General features: G+C 35.2%; 1 protein-coding gene across 3 annotated transcripts in view; it reads left to right on the top strand.

The window, feature by feature from the left end:
* Positions 1–19,933, top strand: part of ESR1 (estrogen receptor 1) — a 164,950-nt gene that overhangs the window by 83,245 nt on the left and 61,772 nt on the right. For all 3 annotated transcript variants that reach the window (XM_017821973.1, XM_017821975.1, XM_017821974.1), the window contains exons 3-4: positions 1,663–1,853; positions 14,077–14,193. In XM_017821973.1, coding sequence (XP_017677462.1) covers positions 1,663–1,853; positions 14,077–14,193 — 308 coding nt within the window. The remainder of the gene's footprint in view (positions 1–1,662; positions 1,854–14,076; positions 14,194–19,933) is intronic.

Raw genomic sequence — 19,933 nt, 5'->3', positions numbered from 1 at the left:
ATGTCAGAGCTTCACCATTTACAGTTTCTTCACTTCTCCACAGTCCCAATTAAAAAAAGAAATATTTAAATAAATTTTCAATATTAGTTGATGTATAAGTCTTGGCAAAGAACGTTTGGTTTAAAAAATGCAGTTTTCCTGAATATGCCAGCAGCAGTTTCTGCTATCTAACATGGTAAAGCCTCCTGTTTCTCTAATTGATATATTTTCACTGAATAGCTTTGCATTAATATCATATTCGGGAACAGAAATTATATATACGAAGTCTCAAAGGTCTGGCTGAGAGAACATGTGAGAGTGTCAAGGTACTTTTGGCTGGTAGAAAGCTTTTGGGTGTTGAGTTGTACTGCAGCAGGTGTCAAGGTACTTAGGCTAGATGAGAGAGGATAGTTAGACATACCTAGAGAAATCAAAAAGCTGCTGGGGAACACGGGTTTGAAGCAGGAAGATGTGCTTGGTGTGAAATGTCTTGGTTCATCAAAACACAGGAAGTTTTGCTGCGCTGAAGAACGGAGTAAGTCAAAATTAGGTATGTAGGAAGAAATCAAAAGAGAGTCTCCTAGGCTCAAAACCAGAATGTGTTTGAGGAAATATTGGGACTCTAGGGAGATATGAGCCACCTGTTTACTAATGAGCAGTTAAAGCATACATGGCAAAGTGAGTAATTACTGTAAACAGTAGGATTCTTCGTGCTTTAGCTTGTCTAGTGCTGTCACACCCAGTGGTATTTGTCTCATGGACAATCTGTAGTGCAGACTCTTATTGGAAAGGATGTTTTGCAAGAATTGTTTGCCTTGCAGGGGCAATCCCAGAGTTCATTGCTGGTTCCCTTGGTAATTTCACATCCTCTTACCTTTTTGAATACTGTATACCATGCCTACAGCAGTTACCCATAATAACCTCTTACCAGGTTCACTAGAAGTGAATTCATTGTCGTTTACACTATTGATTTGTTTGGTTTTCATTCAGCAGCATACTGCACATGTGGGTTCCGTCGTGCATGTCTGGTATGTCTAATAAGTGTAATACATGTGTAGTAACGTGTATCATTGAAACAAAAATTCTTTGGCAACAATTTTTAATACCTCCTGACTTTTTTTGTGCTAAAACCCCTTCTTAATTTTTATGAAAGTGATATCGTAATGAGAATAGGGACTGTTTTATGCAGTATTAGTCTTGATAATTTAAGTAATGTTTGCATCTCTAGTTGGGGAATAACACTTGAAAATAGCTTGGTTAATAATTTAAGTGTATATAATATAATAATTTAAGTTAATAATTAAGCTAATTCAAATGCAATCATTAAGTGATTTTTGACTCATATTCTCAGACTAGCTGCTGATATTGCAGTCATGTTAAAATCCTTGGGCAGGAGCAGGTACACAAAATAATGCTGTTTTTTCTTATTCCTTTGTAATGTCTAGAGAAAAACTGATTAATTTATCTAATAGCTTTTAATTTTTTCAAGGTACAATGGCCAGTAATTTCAGGTTGATTTGTGAGAAATTCCCCTGTATCTTACTGATTCTGCACCTTTCCAACTAGAAAAGGAGAGAGGGTGATAAAATTTTTTTTTTCTTTTTCCATCTGTTGAGTCTTAACCTTCCTGAAAGAACTGTGCTTGTTTTTTTGTTTGTTTTTTTTTTTTTTTGCTATCAACAGGCCAAGCTCTGATAACAGACGCCACAGCATCCGGGAGAGGATGTCCAGTACCAATGAGAAAGGGAGCCTGTCCATGGAGTCCTCCAAAGAAACCCGGTACTGTGCTGTCTGCAACGACTACGCTTCAGGCTACCATTATGGGGTCTGGTCTTGCGAGGGATGCAAAGCTTTCTTCAAAAGGAGTATTCAAGGTAATAAACTATTCAAGTGAGTCACCTTTATTCTTTACTCTTGAGGAAACTGAAGCTACTTGAGATTGCAGCCTGAGCCCAGGATAATGACATTTATTGGGTTTTCATTAGCAGTTGCTGTGCTCTCCCATATACTTTTAGCTCTGTATTTGGTGAACGCTTCTATCAGGTAAATAATAGGTTATTATTTAGTCCAACATCGATGAAGGAAAGGAAAGCTTCTCTGTGTTGTCCTTTCTTTAGGTATATCTGACCATGGAGGCAGTGAAAAATCGAATTTCAAAATCCATATTGGATCAGGATGACCACTCTTACAGGCTATGCATATCTCTCCTTTGTGATCATATTCTTATCCAAAGCAATTTTTTGAAAATTCCCTGTCAGATGATAAATTCCTGCTGGTTGATTTATTAATCTTAATTTAATGCTTCATTAGCCAGATGGTTCAGTTCAAATCTCAACTCCTTGAAGACGTTAGATGTCTTTTGAGAACCAATATTGAAAAGGACTGATGAAATAGCATTTGTGTCTGTCAACAAAGCAGGGCTTTGAACTATACACAGTTTGGTTGAGTACATGGTCTTGTCATGGCTGAAAACGTAAGTGGAGTAAAGGGCATCTAACAAAAACAGTGTGAATTACTGTGACAAGGATAATTCTTTATTCAAATGGCTATCCCTCTGTGGAATTAATGCTTTTTTTTACTTTGTTCGACATTTCTTAAATTGAGTGAGAAGTAATTATAATTCTACTGAAAATGCAGGTACTGTTCAGTATCTAAGTTTTATTTTGGAGAAGAAAATAAGAGATTTCTTCCTTTCAAACAGAAAATTGGTAAACTGCTGTGCTTTACGTAGGTTTCTATAGTTTTTTAAATCTCCAGGTGATATATGGGCACAGAAATTCCTGTTGCTCCTTTTCTGAAGTAAACATAGTGAGGAACAGTTTTTACCTCATATTGCAAGGTGTGATTATTGCCTATTTTGTTGCATGACTAGCACTGAGTTGAGTTAAATAAGACCTCAAGCATTCAACTCAGAATTTTTCCTGCCTTAAAGAAAGAAGTGAAAGACTGGCTTCAGGGTAGAGATTGATGGAATTATTTAAATGTCAATGATAAGTTAATAGTTACTCATATTTCTGCTTGTTCAGACACAGTGAAATGATTTTTAAAAAAAGCAAGTGGTTAGAACCAGAGGTTAATAATAAATAACACTAGAGGAAGAAAGGGTGAAATGCTTTCCTCTTAACATCACAGTAATTTACTTTAACTTGCGATGTCAGGAGAACAGCTCCCTTAATGTGTTTTTTGTTATTTTTAGTTTTCAATTCCCTTGACCAAATCAGAATTATTCTTACACTTTTGAAACTCTGTCCTTGTGCTTGAACTGAACTAAGTCACAACAAAGTGGAAACTGAAATAGTCTTAAGCAAAAGTAAGACTTACAAAGTAATTGTAGAGCACATATCTTCAGCTTTTGGGCATTATGGAAGAAAAAATAATCTGATTGTTTCATTGAGCTCTATGGTTCTGCTGTCAGCACTTGGTGGTTTTGCCCTGCTCTCCATATGGACAAATGTGGTCCACCACAATGGAACTGTCATCTATTTGAGCTACAGTAAAGCCTAGTTAGTAAATTTACTTCTTGCTACGTTTATATACTTATCATAATTTTTAAGTAGTCCAGCTTTTAATTTTTAAAGCTTAAGTTTCCAGTATCCCATAAAATGCCTTTCTTTACCTTTAAGTCGTGTTTTCTCTATGTTAAGCTCCTTGCTTCTTGCCCTATCCCTTGTGGGCATGAATAAGGTTTATTACAACAACCTTTTACACAGTTGAGACTGTTATCATATCTTTCCTCAGTCTTCTCTTATTTCAGACTAAACAAACCAAGTTCTTTCAGTAGAACATGCTTTCTAGACTTCTGATCCCATTTGTTAAACTCCTCTATACTTTTCCCCATTGATCCACCTCCCTTGTGATTAACAGTTATTGTAAAAATGACATCCAGTATTATAAATGAAATGATTCAAGAATATGGGTACTTATGAGAGAATTCTGATCACTTGATCACAGATGGTATGAAAGGTCCTTTGAGGAACTTTTAAAGTCATAGATACCCAGTCTTGATGAACTAAGTATGTTTTGAATTTTCTACTGGATTTGGAAGAGATCTCCAATTGCTATTTCAGCAATTACACATTGTCATTGGACATACATCCAATTTATGAAAATGACAGTAATTTTTTGATTGAGAATAGATGTAAAAATATACATTTACCTTGCAGATGATAGTAATTTTAAATAGATTGTGATCAGATAGCTAGGAATGAATGCTACTTATATATAGGTGTATATATAGAAGTGTATGTGGACTACATATTGTTGTATATATTTGTGATTTATTATATATATTGCATTGTATATATGTTGTACATTCCTAAAAAAATCAGAAAAAATTTCCTGGAAATCATATGATTAAACAATATTGAGGTTCACAGGACTTGTTTGTATAAACAAAAGTAATGCTTCCAGCAAAGATTTTTGGTTTTGTTTATAGTGTATCTTTCTTCAAATGCAAGATAACTGCACAGCTCTTATTCTTTGCTTACCTATATTTCTCAATACACATATAGGTGCTGAGGTGATGGATCATTTCAATACTTTTCATTAGAGATTTTATAGGAAAATTGCTATAATGAATTTTGATGTCCCTGAAAGACTGTAGTCAAACATTCTATATAGTTTTTAGGTAGAACCACAAGAAAAAGTAAGGATAGACATGAACTAGCTATATGTGGTTATCAATTTCCTTTGTGTATCTGTTAGTGATATCTGAGGTATCTATACTTACCTGCATAAGTATATACTTAAATTTTGTGAAAACTCACATCTGCATTGGAACTTACCTGAGGTGAAGATAGGTAGCTTCATTTTTTTCCGAGGGAACTGGAATATGTCTGGTAATATTTAGTGAATTTTAAATGCTAAGATGTTTTTCTCTGTTGTCAAAGAGTTAAAGCTTAAAAGGTGGCTTGAATTAGCAACTCTCTCTATATGTGCAACTTTTCAGTTTTGTTTAAACAACAGATGGTTGGTAGAAAACTTCAACTCCCTCCTGAAACTGCCTATGTCAGTCTATTTTGCTAGTTTATGTCCCGGAAGTGATTTGGGAGCTTGTTTTGAGAAATCTCAGTGCAGGTGGATATCATTGTAAAATCTTTCATGGGAAAGAAAGGTCATATGACATCAAGAATACCATATTACTTAGTGATAGAAGAGTGCTTTATTCTTCACCCAGCATATGTAGCCTTCAGGAGTGTACTTGGTCAAGTGACTTGATTCCAGAAGCATAACAAGCAATCACATCACAGCACATTGTACTTCTCTACTAAAATATTTATGGATTTTAAGAACAAAAAGGGCTTTTAGATAATTTAGTCTGTTCTTCTCTCAATATAAACTTTATATGCTATCCGTCTACAGAGCCCAGTAACTTGATGGAGTTGAGTAGTTTACAAGATGCCCAGCCATTATCTATGAGCTCAAGAACTTTCTTACAATGGAGGCTTATTCTAATGATTTGTCCTCCCATCTGCTAAAAAATTACACCTCTAGGGTATATTACTTTGGCTTTTACATCACATCCACGAACCAGACGTAGTAACTACTATCTTTCTCCTGTGGGAAATTCTTATAAATTATTACAATCAAATCACCTTGATATCTCTAGTGAACTAAAATGTTTCAGTTTCCTGATGTATATATTTTTATTTTCTGAGTCCTTTATCTTTCTACCTTTTCTGATTCCGCCCCACACCCATAACAGCCTGTTTAAAATTTGGATTGCAGAACTGGATGATGTATTTCAACATCAGCCTCACAAATGCCATTTACAAATTAAAAATCCCCTTGTGACTCACGCATTCTTTCTCCCTTATAATTTTCTTGTTTTTTTGGATAGCCACCAAAATGTACAAGCCAGGAAGGAATTACTCATACTATCTCTGGGGTGCATCCAACATATGGGGGGCTGTGAGCCCCCAGTGGGAACACAAGGGATTCAGAACAAACAAGGGGTAACTCCTTACATTGGAGAGTTTCTTGAATTCAGAAGTGCTGAAGTATTTTAGAAATCCTCAGTTCCATTTCCTCTTCATAAGCCCTTCTGATGTTTTCCAGGTGCATCTTCTCTGCCTTTGTTTACAGCTGTATACTCAGACAAAAATTAGGTATATTTCACAAATATTCAGCTAAAAATTACTAAATCATGGGAGGCATTACCAGTCCAGCAAGAACAGGTTGGCATCTGAGAATGGATGACAAGAACAGGTTGGCATCTGAGAATCAGATTCCCATGCTGAGGGATTCCAGAGGCCTGCCTTTAATGTCTTGATCACGAAGATATAATGATCTTCAAATTGCAGGAATTCTTGAAGCTGGAAGTATTTTACTTGTGTGGCTTGAACATGGATTTTAATTACCAGTTATGCCTTCTGACCATCAAGTAGGAGAGTTTTGGCACTCAGCTTCAAGTGTTATCAGTTGTTTGAATTTCACAGTGATAGAGCTGTACTTTGTTGAAAGTATGTAATGTGAAGAGGGGTGGTAATATATACATATTTTCATCTTAGTTGGTGAGAATTTTACTGGTAAAATATGCCTAATAAGTGGGTGTTTAGGTAATGGTGCAGTGCAGCAATTGTCAATTTGGGAGATTTCTGAGGTCTTCCTTTTAATTTTCCATTATTGTCTTTCATTTTGATGGTATTTTTGTAATCTGTTTTATAACAGCTCAGATCCTGCAGCCAAGAAGGCAGAAACTCCCTACTAAGACTGCTTGTGCTATGAGTTGTCAGCCAAACTACAGAATATGGACCTAAGTGAGACTAGCAGCCAACAAAGAGGGGGCTGCAGATGAGTATCTAGTCTCAGGGTGGAAAACTCATGGTTACAGTTGGAATGCTAGGAGACTGTTGGAAGTTTGAAGGCTAGAAAATTTGTATTTGGAAAGTTCACTTGGGTTTAGCCACTCACGATTAGCCAGATTTCTCTGGAACTTCTTTTTATTTATTTTTATGGGTTTAGTAGTTTTTCTCCAGTGTCCCTTGAGTTAAGGGATGTGCTCTGATCATTGTCCCCTAATTTGCATTTTAAATTTCAGCAGTCTAATTGATGATGATCTTGTTTCAGAAATTAGGATGCTATTGAAAGGTAAGAGTCAATACCTCTTTTTTCCTAGTAAGACAGCTTTGAATGTGGTAATTTTCTAATGAGTTTTAAGTGCAGTGTTCAGAATGGATAAAGTAGTGACTTAAGATGTATCCAGGATACTTCCTCATTTTTCATTACCTAAGAGAGTCATAGGGTTGCAGTGGACCTTGAGCTCTAGACCATCTTTCTGTTCTGTGATAGGATCAACTGCTGCCAATTTCTTTGTATGTTTATTGAACTGCTTCTTAAAACCTGTAGCTTGATCCAATGATTTTTTCTCCTTATCTTTGAAGGCTACTATGAAAGTTGAATCTTCCTTCCTGCAGGTTAAGCTCATCGCTTATTTTCCTGTCAGTCATACCACAGAAAACAAATGTTCTCTTTCCTTCTGCAACAGCCTTTAAAGCATGGAAGATTGCTATCACACTTGAAAAAAAAACCCTATTCTGTTTTGCCTAACCCAAAGAAGCAGAGTTTATTCAACATTTTCGTATAGGTTTAGTTTCCTAAACTTCTAATCTTCTAGTTGCTCTGCTTTGGAGATTCTCCACTTTGTACTGTTTTCTTTTTTTTTTTTTTAAATATGATTTCCTTCTATATGGTGTTTTACACGTACTGAACAAAGCACTAGGATTACCTTACAAGCCTAGCTGGTGGTATTTGTCTACGTGCATCACATTGCAATGTTTGCCTTATTTACAAAAACATCACACTCTTCATAATCAATAATCAAGGTGTGATGCAGAATCAACTCAAGCATACTTTTCTGGAGAAGAAACCACTTATTTTCTATCTTGTTTTGTGAATCTGATTATTCCCATTTTAATGCAGAGGTTTGTACCAGTCATTACTTTTATGCTGTTTTTTTCCCATGTGCTATCTACAGTTTGCCAAGATAATTTGTAATTCTTATTCTGTAGTCTACTGCAATTTATTTCTCTGTCTAGCAGAGTAGTCTGGTCTTTTCTCTGTTCTTCTAACACATATAAATGTCATTTACAAATGAATAACATTTAATAGTATTAATACTCCAGATCACTACCTATCAGTAAGGAAAACACTTTATAGAACTGGATTCGGGACAGACACTATGGAACCTCATTCAATATCAGCTTCCATTGTAACAGTGAATTCTGATAGTTCTTCCCTGAGACTGATTTTCTGAAATCATCTAAACTATATTTTCCTAACTGACATATGAAATGCCACCCCAGGCAATGTTGAAAACCTTTCTGAAGTTGGGCAACACACATTACCAGAGAGTAGAGAACTCTCACTGATTGTTATCTGATTTTATAAATGATCCCTGGTTCTTACACTGCCAGGTCCAAAGCTTTTCCCACCTCCTAGACAAAATTTCTAGCATTTAGAAGCTGTACTTAATGTATCCTGTACTATCATCTATAATGGAGTTTTACTTCCTCTAGAATATGACTGTTGTGCCATATCAAGGAACAAAAATATCTTAAACAATATTGCATGTTGCAAGTGTTTAATGGATATTTCATTTGGAAACTCACATTATTCCTAGCTCAGGGCTGAGCCTGTCAGCAGTTCAAAATATCCACACAGAAGAAAAAAAGAGCTTTACATTTAAAAATTACAATAGAACATGTATTTTTTGTCCAGCAGGAAAGTGCTTAACTGTTCCACTTCATTTTAGAGACTGTGACAGGAAATATGTTTTTGTAACCGCCTTTAGCTGAGGTGGGTTTATTAATTTAAAATGGCTCCATAAGTTCCACTCCCACAGGCTTTCAGACTTTCTGTAGGTTGAGTTGTCCATTGCAGTCACTTTTGAAAAGTGGAAATCAAACTAGAGAAAACTGTGTCAAGTAACTAAATGATAAATGTACTGGAAGTGCATGACATAATTTATTTCCAAAAGGAGATTATTAACAAGCTTTATATAAGCATGTGTGCTAGTTTGGAATTACTGTAAAAGAACTTGAGTGGCAATTAACTGCTGGTATAATTTAGTAGCAGATGCAGTTAGATTTATTGCCTGAATCTTTTGAATAAGATTATGTATTTCTCTCAAAGATTTGATTTTAATGAATTTAATGTGTTTAATGACAAATTGTTGAAGTAGTTGGGCTTCCTTTGTTACAAATAACACAGGTATTCCCCACTTTAAAATGTGGCTAGACATATGCAGGACAAGAGATTAAGATGTGTTAGTTGACCCTTCTCTTCTGTAGAGCATGGATGGTATTATGGTATGAGCAAGCAAAATCAAGGATCACAGATATATATCAGTAAATTAAAGAAGAGAATAACTAGTTTTACTTTACATGAGAAAGCAGTACATAGGCAGAAAATGGTCTTTTTCTGGTCAAAATACTGATGTCAAAGAGTAGTATAATAATTTAACAAACCAGCAGTTGACTGTACTGAAGTTTCAGTTACACAGACTTCAATGCAGAGAAGTCACTGTGCTTAGAAATGCCCGTGTCCACTGCATGCTCTGTGCAGTGAGAATCCTTTATCACACCCCTCTTCTCCCCAGTAAAATAAAAATACTTGCAATTTCTTTGCAAGGGTACTCTGAGGATAACTACATTACAGCTCCTTGAAAAATACATTATACCAGGAACCATTCAGGTACTGAAGATCCAAACCTGTTGTTATAACTGGAGTAAAAATGCACTTATATTAATTTTCTTGTTGATAAGGGTTGTATTTTAAGTGCACAGGAGTAATTTGTGATACCTTTAACTTCTTGGCCTCTTTATATTAGTTGTGGGAGTTTTCTGTAGTAGAATTCTACCCCTTCCCGTTTTAGCTCAAATTATCTGGGAAGCTAAAAATACAGGAGATTCATTCAAAGTCTATGGGAATAAGATGGCCATGACTTGCCTACAGCTCTCTCTGAAAATGCTTTTTGTCTCTGGAGGGATCATACTGAGATGGTTGTGAGTAATACATTGTGGGAGCTTTTCCCTTTAACACAGCTGTTGTTTTAATCATGTGCCAAGGATTTAAAACAATTGTGATTTATTAGCTAGGGAAATACAAACTTGATGTTACACTCCTTGCCAGATTTTGTAGAGATCAGATCTGTATTTTCATCTTTTTTTTATTTGTCATGAAGAAAAAATATACTTTCTATTTTGTTACCTTGTCTAAAATTAGAAACATTGGAGTAGAATTGTGGTAGAAGTAGACTTTGCACATGGTATCATAATCCTGAAGTAGTAGTGAAGCACCAATTGAAATTTTAGGACTAAGGCCAATAATATAAACTTCAAAATTTTCTGCTGGAGTATAAAATATAATTTTATATTTATAGATTTATAAAGTTAAATAGTGACTTTTTATAGGTCATCCTTTCTCAATATATAAGTTCACGCAGTGTTATACTGCTCAGATGACAGTAGGTTTGGTATCCTCATGCAATGTCCGTTCTCCTTCCTTCTTCATTTTTCCTGTTAGTATATGGAAAGGTTTAAGGAAAGGTCAGTATCATAATCTTTTGGCTTGAATTAACTGCACATGTGAGCAGTGCTATGCATACATGAAGACACTAGAAGGCAAACACAGTGTGGAAGCTACATGACATAGTTGAAGGACATAATACAGAGTATATAGATTTTAATCTTTCCTCCTTTCTCATTCTTCAGTAGTTCTGTGATTAGTGTGTGTCAACGCTGTCAGGCACATGGTGTGATTCTTGGGGATGGTCCTGGGCAGGGCCCGAAGTTGGATTTGATGATCCTTGTGGGTCCCTTCCAACTCAGGATATCTCATAATCTTTCTTTCTGGGGTATGTGCAAAAGGAGGACTTCCACACTGGATGCAAATGAAGTATATTTTACAGTCTTCTAGGCCCTTTTTCTTACTGTCACATGCACTAATGTGTTGCTAGTTTAAAACCAGAAAGAAGATTAATCTCCTCGACAGTCCTGGGTAGCTGCTAAGAGAACCCAAGTTCCAACTCCAGAGACCTTGTCTGAGGGTAATTAAGCTGTGAATTTAAGTGTCTGTGCTTATAAAGGAATTAGGCATAACCTTCTGTTCGGCTCTGAAATCTGTTAGGAAAGAGTGGGATTTTAAAACTAATCAGTGCAGTTTTATTGGGGCACTTAAAATTGGTGTAGATTTTTATTTTAATTCATTCAACATTTGCTTTTACTGGGTTAGCATATGCCTTTTTTTTTTTTTTTTTTTTTTTTCTTTTTGCTGTTAAGGTAAACCTTCCACTTACTAGTGAGGCTATTCTTTTCAAGGTTTATTTTTTCAGCTGCAGTCTTCCCACTTGTCACTTGCTTGGCACCTTAAGGTGTGGATAAAATCTACACTCTAGCCTTCCTTTCATCCTAGCTGACATGTATGAAAATGTTGCTAATTTCACAGAATAGCACCACAGAAGGATCTGGTGCTTCCAAAGGTAATGGCTAACCTGGTAGCCTTATGCAGATAGATAAAGAATAGTTTAAGAAATATGTGTGCCTTGAGGATTGAAAATAAAAAAATAATTAAAGGCAAAGTGCATATTAGTGAAAGGATAATAATTATTACTTTTTCAAAATACAGGATGAGTCAATGCAACCATCTCAGTTTAGGTGTCACACAAAATTCACGTGACAAAAATGTTCCTTTATTTGCTTTGTAAAGTTGTCATTAAGCATTCTAAAGCTGACACACCAGCATATTGGTTTCTTTAGTTCATTTTTTTGTACAACTTTTGTACTGCTTAAGCTTACCATTCCCTCCAGCTAATCTTGACATTTATTGGAATATAATATGGCAAATGTTTACACATTTAAGAAAAAAATAATTCTGTGTTAATTGCTCTTGTTCTATTAATATGGCCCAATATATCCTAATATATTCCTTTTTTTGCAGCCAAATTTTACAGTCTTTATTCTGTGAAGTCTATCAAGTACTTTGAAAGAACAGTGGATTGTCTAGACAGCAAATCATGCATATGCAAACATACTAATTATGATAGCCTTAAAATTGTAAATTCAAGATAAAGCTCTTCAAATTGAAAAATATGATGATATGAATGTAGGAACTGTAGCTCTATTAAAAATAGGATGATTTTATGTACTATTCTGCAAACCAGGTGCCTATTTCCAAACGAAGTTTGCATAAGGAAATATAGATTCAGAGCAAAGGAGAAGATTATCACCTACATAAGCACAGCAAAAAAGGATGGCCATCCTGCTGATATTGATTCTACTTGATTTTTGGTTTTTGCATAGTTGCTTCTTTTTTTTTCTTTGGAGATTTGAACATTATGAGCATCAGCCAGTCCAGCAAAGGCATTAAGCATGTGTTCATCTTTGACCTAAGTGGGAACATTTATCTGCTTATTTTAGAGAGACCTAAATGATGTTCTAAATTATTTGCTGTTTTCAAAGCCTGCAATCATTCACCATGTGAATTTACCTTTTAACTTCACCAGGAAGAAGATTAGCTACTCTGCCAAAGTTTTTCTTTGCTTTTAAAAAGAGTAATTAAAGTTTTCCATCTTTATCTCATGCTATTTCTGAGCTTGGCTTATGAAACAAGGCTGGCAATTGAGGTCAGGTGCTACAATCTTTTGCTGCTGTTTAGTATGACCCAGTAAAGTGCATTTTCTTAAAAACATGGCTTTCTTTTTCTGCTTCTTTTTCCTGTAGATAATGCATACATGGTTGAAGCTGTTTTCTTTCTGACTTGATTTTATTTTCCTTACATGTGAAGTTTTGAATCAGATATAGAATAGTCTGTATCCCACCAGAGGAACTGAAAATTAAAATGGTCTTTCATGCTGGGTTGAGGTGGTGTTTCAGTTGTGCCTTTTTACCTCAGTCCTGGAGTGAAACATGTGGGTACATATTTTTCCAGAATTATACTATTCTGTCCAATAGACCTAAAATACAATAATTCTGTCTGTTGGAGTGAGTGTGTCCCCCTATTAATAATTTTACAGTTTAGCTACTTATTTTTATGAGATCCCAGTTATGCAGCATTAGAGAGCAGATGTTCCTGGTGTAATCGGATAGTAATTTTTACTTTATTTTCTAATTTGTAGTGAAGGATAGATGATTTGATTAGACCAAGGCCTCTGTCAAACCTCCACTCTACCTCAAGCTGATCCCTCGACCTGAAAGAAAGAACAAACAGTTCTGCAATATTTTTTTCGTTGTTCTTCTTGTTGTGTGCTGTACCTTAGCTGTGTTCAGATGAATACAGAGCACTGATGAGATAATTTTGAAGTCTTTATCGTCCTTGCTAAACTTTGTCTATGGTTGGAAAATAATTTTGTAGCAGATTTAAGCACACATTTTTAAGAGCAAATTAGAATAGAGGCTTGTTGGCAGTAACAAATTATGGTATGCTAAAAATCCTTGTTACTAATATTGAGATGTGGAGACTAATAAATGAGGAAGAGGAGCTCTGAAGGAAAAGATACCAGTAACAAGCTTGGTTTCAGCATATGGTACTTTTAGAACTTGTCATGACTAAAAGTGTTTGCATATATCAGACATGCAGTTGGAATTAGTGATATTTATCCAAGAGGTACAATTAATTAATTAACAATTCTATTTTATGTTTTTGTTTGTTTCTTAACTGCCCCAGACTGTGGTAGATAAAATCTTATGTGCATAGACCTTTTAAATTTTATAAACCTCATTTTGTGCAGTCTATTGGTTAAACATCAACATGCACACACAACCAGATGGCATTGTATTTCTTAGGCTAAAAGCAAGAAATTCAAGGCACTTGTTCATATTAATCTATCCTCTTTCATGACTGCTTCAATTGTTCATTATTTTAATTACCCCACAGAAGTTTTAATTTGTGTTTTTACTTTTAAAGAACTTGTGAATAAATGTGTGGTGAAGAGATGCTGGTTCACAATCTGTATCAATACTTTTATGACAGGTTATGACAGGTTTCTTCCTAAGGTGTTAGATGACGTACTAAATACTCAGTGAAAAACAAGGGACTATTACAGTCTGTTTTGTTGTGTCTGGGTATAACCACGTCCTTACTTTCCCTCTGTTTTTGCAGGGCACAATGACTACATGTGTCCTGCTACTAACCAGTGCACCATCGACAAGAACAGAAGAAAGAGTTGCCAGGCTTGTCGACTGAGAAAGTGCTATGAAGTGGGAATGATGAAAGGTGGTATGTACACAGCCATCAACAAATCCGCAGCATTGTTGTCTGCCTTCCTGTCTTTCGACTTCATTGGGCAGTTGTTCTGGTTTTTAACTAAAGGAGGAAGTAACTGATTTTATTGAGCTGAAATGTATTACATCAAAGAGTGATTAAAGAAAAAATTAAAAACTCCCCAATATCATGTTATCTTGCCCAAATTTGCATCTGAAATAACAGGAACATTGACTTCAATGAAATTAGAATTCTTCTGTTATTATTTTCAATTCATTATTTTTTTGGTCTCCCATGGTAAACTTCAGATTCTGATGAATGTAAGTTAACACAAGATTTTGCAGCATTTTGTAGTTCAGTGTGAAGAGCATTGGTAGGCTCCAATTAGTCCATATTCTTTAAATTTAACTTCTGAATGTGTAATACTTGTTCTTTGAATACTGGAAAGGAAAGTAAATTCCTCAGTTCCAGTACTGTACACATATTTTATATATGAGTTAATTTAATCCAACCATATTAAAGGATTGTTTCATAAAAACTGAGTTAAATGCCACTTTCTTGGAACATACTTATGTAATAATGACGTCAGAGAAGAAGAATCAGGCACTGAATGCTTAGGCTGACGTGGAATACCTCTAAGTTACTTCATTTCTGCACATTTAGCATATGTCTGTATGTTTAACTTTTGGATGCAAAATTAGAAATACATGACAATACTGAAAAATCACTATGTTGTCTTCCTAGATGGAAGAGTTCTTTTGTAACATGGTTTGGATCGATCATGATACCTTCCTTTCTCCTCTGTGTTATAGTACCTTATGTTTGTCAGAAGCAGACAGAAGTCTGCTCTTTTTAATCCTTTTGAAAATGCCATGCTCCTAGGAATTAAGAACGAATGTTAAAGAACAGGTAATCATAACATTTCATAGTCACTGGAAAGCAAAAGAAGACCTTGTTGTAGCCTACTAAAAATATCAGATTGCTTTTATTAATGAAGAGTAATCAGTAGCTGTATTGAAACTTATATCTATAGGAAAAAATTAGCAAAGTACTCAGAAGAGAAGGGATTAGATCCTATGTCTTTAGTGTGAAAAGAGCTAATTAAATTACAGACTGGCTCTCCCTTTCTCTGGCACACCTAATGCTTACTTATGTCACAAAAAATCTGGAGCAAGAGAGAGAAGTAGCTCATCATGTTTGTCCTTTTCGCAAAAAAAGATTATTTCTAAGTCCAGTCAAGGCAGGTCAAGTCTGGGAATCTTGGGAGAAAAAGCAAAGGGGAAAAAGTAAAGGATAACTGGTGAGTTGTTGATGCATTTCGAGGTTGCATCTGCATTTTTCTAACTCAAAGATTAGTAAATGGCTGAGACTGATTTTGTTAATCTCAGTTTTGGGAGCAAGCAGGAAGAGCGTGTAAAATCTCTTTTTAATTTTAACACTTACGACAGTAGTTGATTTTTTTCATGAGATTTAGTGTATTGGTCCAGACATTTTTCTTTTTCTGTCTTAACATCCTGGTATATACGGCCAGAACTCTTTAAAGTAAAATATATGTAATTAGTATCACAGCTATGATCTGGAGAAGGTAGAGTTTCAGATAAGGCAAACTAAAATCAGAAAATCCCATACATAAATTTGCCATGCACCTTTGGCTTTGACCTTTGTACATATGGCAGATCATAGTTAGGATATATAATTATGATTTATGTTGATGATATTACATTTTTCACTTGGCACATTTGCATCCAATTATGCTTACATGTATTTAATTAGTGATCCACTGTACCAGTTTTTCATATCTCTTCTCTAAGAAGCATGTTGTAATAGGTTTTTGACTGTTCCACATGTAATTGTTTTACTCATATAAAAATTGTGAAGAATCCTCAACTATTATTATGTACATTAAAGTAGTCCAAAAAAAAGGACTGTAATTCTGTCCAAATTTCTTTGAAATATAGTTGTTCTGGAATTTTTATGTCATACAGTGGCCCTCACTTGAGAAAAGTCCTCTAGATTTCTTTCTTTCCTTTTACATTGCTGTAAGATTTCTATGGTTACTGCAGCAACTGGTTGTTGTGGGCTTTTTGGTTGTGGATTGTTTTTTGGTTTTTTTTTTAAGGAACTCAACTCACAATTTAAACACAAGAAAATCAGGATCAGCATAAGTTGTGTCTGCTCCTATAGGATAATGCACTGAAGTCATCATTGGTTTATAGACGAGAATTTAAAAATATTTATTTTATGGAGTCTTGGAAAAAAATCTTGAGATTCCTCAGTTGCACGTAATAAATCTGGCACGCCTGCAGATGAAGTATTCAAAGAGGGGAAAGTCAAAGTAGATGAAATAAAGTATTCAAGATCCTTCTGGAGTCATTACTGATCCCCTATTGTCTGAATAGATGTGATGGAAAGAAAAACTTTTCTTCTAAAGGTAGACCTTTATAATTGTCACATTTCTCTTAGATGAAGATTGCAGAATCTTAGAATATACTGAGTTGGAAGGGATCCACAAGGATCATCAAGTCCAACTTTTAGCCCTGCACAGGACCATCCCCAAGAGTCACACCAGGTGCCGGAGAGTATGATCCAAACACTTCTTTAACTCTCTCTGGCTTGTTATGCTGTCTGGTTAACTTTAAAGTGATAGCCTTTAAATTTCTTTTGTTGTTGTTGTTGTTTTCTCTGAGGAGATCTCTTAAGCTTTTGTGTTTTAATAGATATCTTATAATAACACTTTTCTTCAACACACATATCATGTAGCTCTGGTTAACTCAAGGTTCACAATGTTCTCTAATAATTCATAGTTCTTGTGATTGAATCTTTTAATTTAAATAATCTCTTCTTGTCCATATTGAAGGATTTGCCTTTTTCTTAAACATTAATTCTGTCACACATTTGAATATTCAGTTGTATCTTATCTCACTTCTATGTCTATCTCCACAATTTGATTATGATGATATGCCTTCTAGATATAGTGGAAAACAGCTGTAATATTTATTTTCTCTAAATATAACCTCAGTTTTACTTCTGCACTAAGTTAGCTGAGGTTTCTTAACACATTGTCAAAGTTGCTAACCTGTGATTTTTATCTGTCATTTAACTTCTGAGTAATAACTCATATTAATTATTGAGTTTCAGTAAATGTGGGGGAAGGTAGACAAAATCTTGATTTAATGTCTCTGATAACTCTAAACATAGGATATAGACTATGGTTGCTGATGCTTTTCTCATAGAAGGTTACAAAATAGCACAGAAAAGTTATAATTTTTAGTAGAGTGGACACAACTGAAATATATTTTTGGGGCTTCATTTAGAAAAGATGCAGGCTTCAGGTGGCTCTTGAGCTGTATGGTAGGAACATTTATTTATGAGTTTCTGTGGAAATTTTATTGATTTTTTTTTTTTGTTCCACTGTTCTTACATCTTTTAAAAACTTCTTTCAGTACTGAAGAGTTATTTTCTTTCTCTCCTCTTACATTTGCAAGTTTGTAACTGTGCTTCTTCAAGAGACAGTTAGGCTGCCAGAATCTCTGCTGATGCAGTCAGCATCCGAGGCGTAATTTATAGCTGTGATATTTTATCCAAAAGCTTCACTCTCTGAATAAGCCCAGAAGATCTTAAAATTATATATTATTATTTAGTATGTGCTCCCCTGTTTGTAAGTGAGGGTAAAGTGGACACATAGAACAAAGGTCCTTGTCATGTCCCTCTTCTGTTAGGTAGCAGGAAAGAGTAACCTTGTTTTTATTATGACCTACTGATGCCTTCTTGAAGCTTTTTCTCTTCTGGTTTGGAAAACTATATTCCAGCTTACTATTTCACATGATGGGGGGACTCCCATCGTCCAAATGGAGTTGTTACAACAGTTGCAACCCTGAAGCTCCAACCATGTGTATGCTGCAGGTGATCTCTGCTCCGATATGGACCTAGTTTTCCATTTCTTCATTGGTTTAATGACTTTCTGATGACTTGGCTCCAAAGAACCTAATTTTATGAAACCAGAAGTACCTTATTTTTATTGCTATTTATTAATGAAGTGTTTTTATAGTGTGGTACGTGAATGGGGGTTTCTAGTTATTAGCATGATACATTCGTCCCCTCCTTTCAATGTGTGACAAGTCAGATTAATCATTGAATATTCTGTGTGATCTGAACAACACCGTATTAGTGGGATTAGTGGCTATGGAAAAAGTGTGCCAGAATGTTAAATGCTAGGTCCTTAATGAAAAATCAGTTATTTGCAAGATAGTCTATGTTTAGCCATCCCGAAAACTGTGTAATTCTTTCAGTTATCGAATACTGATAGCTTCCTAATCTGAAGTCATGTGAAATGTGGCCATCAAGGATTTGAGTGCTCATGTGCTAGATCAAGATGGCCATTACATATACAACCAGGGGTATGTACCGTCTTTGGACAACCTGAAATTTCATGTTGTAGAGAGAAGATTCTGAGGGTTGATTCTTGTGATAATGAAAGTCCAGAATTGCAGTGCACTTGAAGCCTACATCCTTCAGTGTTGCTCTCACAAAGTGTCTGAGAATATTTCAGAGATCACTGTGGTACAGCTCAGGGAATAAAAGTCTGTGTTTGCTGTAACAGGGTGCTGTAACCACATGCCGGGTGACTGTAGAAACTTTCATTAAGTCCTAGACACTGGGGTCTTTAGGCTTTTCTCTTACATTCTCTAGTGCAATCACGTGGAATTCAATCTGGTTCAGTGTGACAGTCTTGCTGAAGTTTAAGATAAATTTTTACAGGGAAAAGAGAAAAACATTTGGCAAATTTTCCATCCTCTCAGAGAAGGACCTTGCTAATTTTTGTCTTTAAATGGAGAGAGCTATGCTTCCTTGCTGAATGCTATATTTATTCATGCAAAAAAGCTAGACAGTTATTAAAATAATTTTCAAAAGTAGAGGTAAATTGATGTCTGGTGCAACCACTGGAAGAGCTCAAGGCCTTCTAGTTTTCCATGTAATTATCTTCAATTAAATATTATATTATAAAGAGAAATTAGTGAATGAATGAAAATGGATTGTGGATGTGAAACAATTTTGGGTTTTTTGAGGAGAAACTTTATGATATCTATTAGACATACTCTTCTGTACTCAGCCAAATAACTGTGTAGGTGGGGCCTGATAAATGTAAGAGGAAATGTACTTTTTAAAGTTGTAATTGATGGGCTGAAAACGTGTTCTAGCAACATTTGAAGCACAGTTTTGTGAGTTTACAGCAGTTTACAGTGGAAAAAAAGATGGAATTGAAACCAGATTTTTTGGTGGAACCTTCCTCCCTTTATGTGACATTGAATTGCCTCAAAATATAGTGTTCCACTGTTTTGCCCCCCAAAAGGGAGAGACCACTGTTGTGAACACCTTAGCCAAAAATACTTTTTCTTCCTATTCCGCTTCACAGAACCATCTGTGCTAGAAGGAACTCCAGGAGGTCTTTTTTTAGGCCACCTATTCAAAGGAGATTCAACACTGAATTTATACATGGTTGTTTAAGACCTTTACAGTCCCAAAATGGGAAGTGGAAATCAGACAAACTGTCTTATGCTTATTTATATGCCATAATTAGATATATAAAAAATAAGAATGATATTGCAGAATTTCTAATGTTTTACTATTGAACACTATTGAGATTGTAAAGCTAATTATATCTGTATACTTGTTTACATTTTCTTTTTGGCCTTTTCATTCTTAAAAATTCCTACTTAGGAGTTATTTTATTCGTGATATTTTTTGGGAGCAGATA

The sequence above is a fragment of the Lepidothrix coronata genome, unplaced genomic scaffold, assembly GCF_001604755.1.
Source record: "Lepidothrix coronata isolate B3197 unplaced genomic scaffold, Lepidothrix_coronata-1.0 Scaffold94, whole genome shotgun sequence".
Taxonomy (NCBI): domain Eukaryota; kingdom Metazoa; phylum Chordata; class Aves; order Passeriformes; family Pipridae; genus Lepidothrix; species Lepidothrix coronata.
Note: the sequence above shows the minus strand (reverse complement) of the source record. Positions and strands in the feature narration are given on the sequence as shown.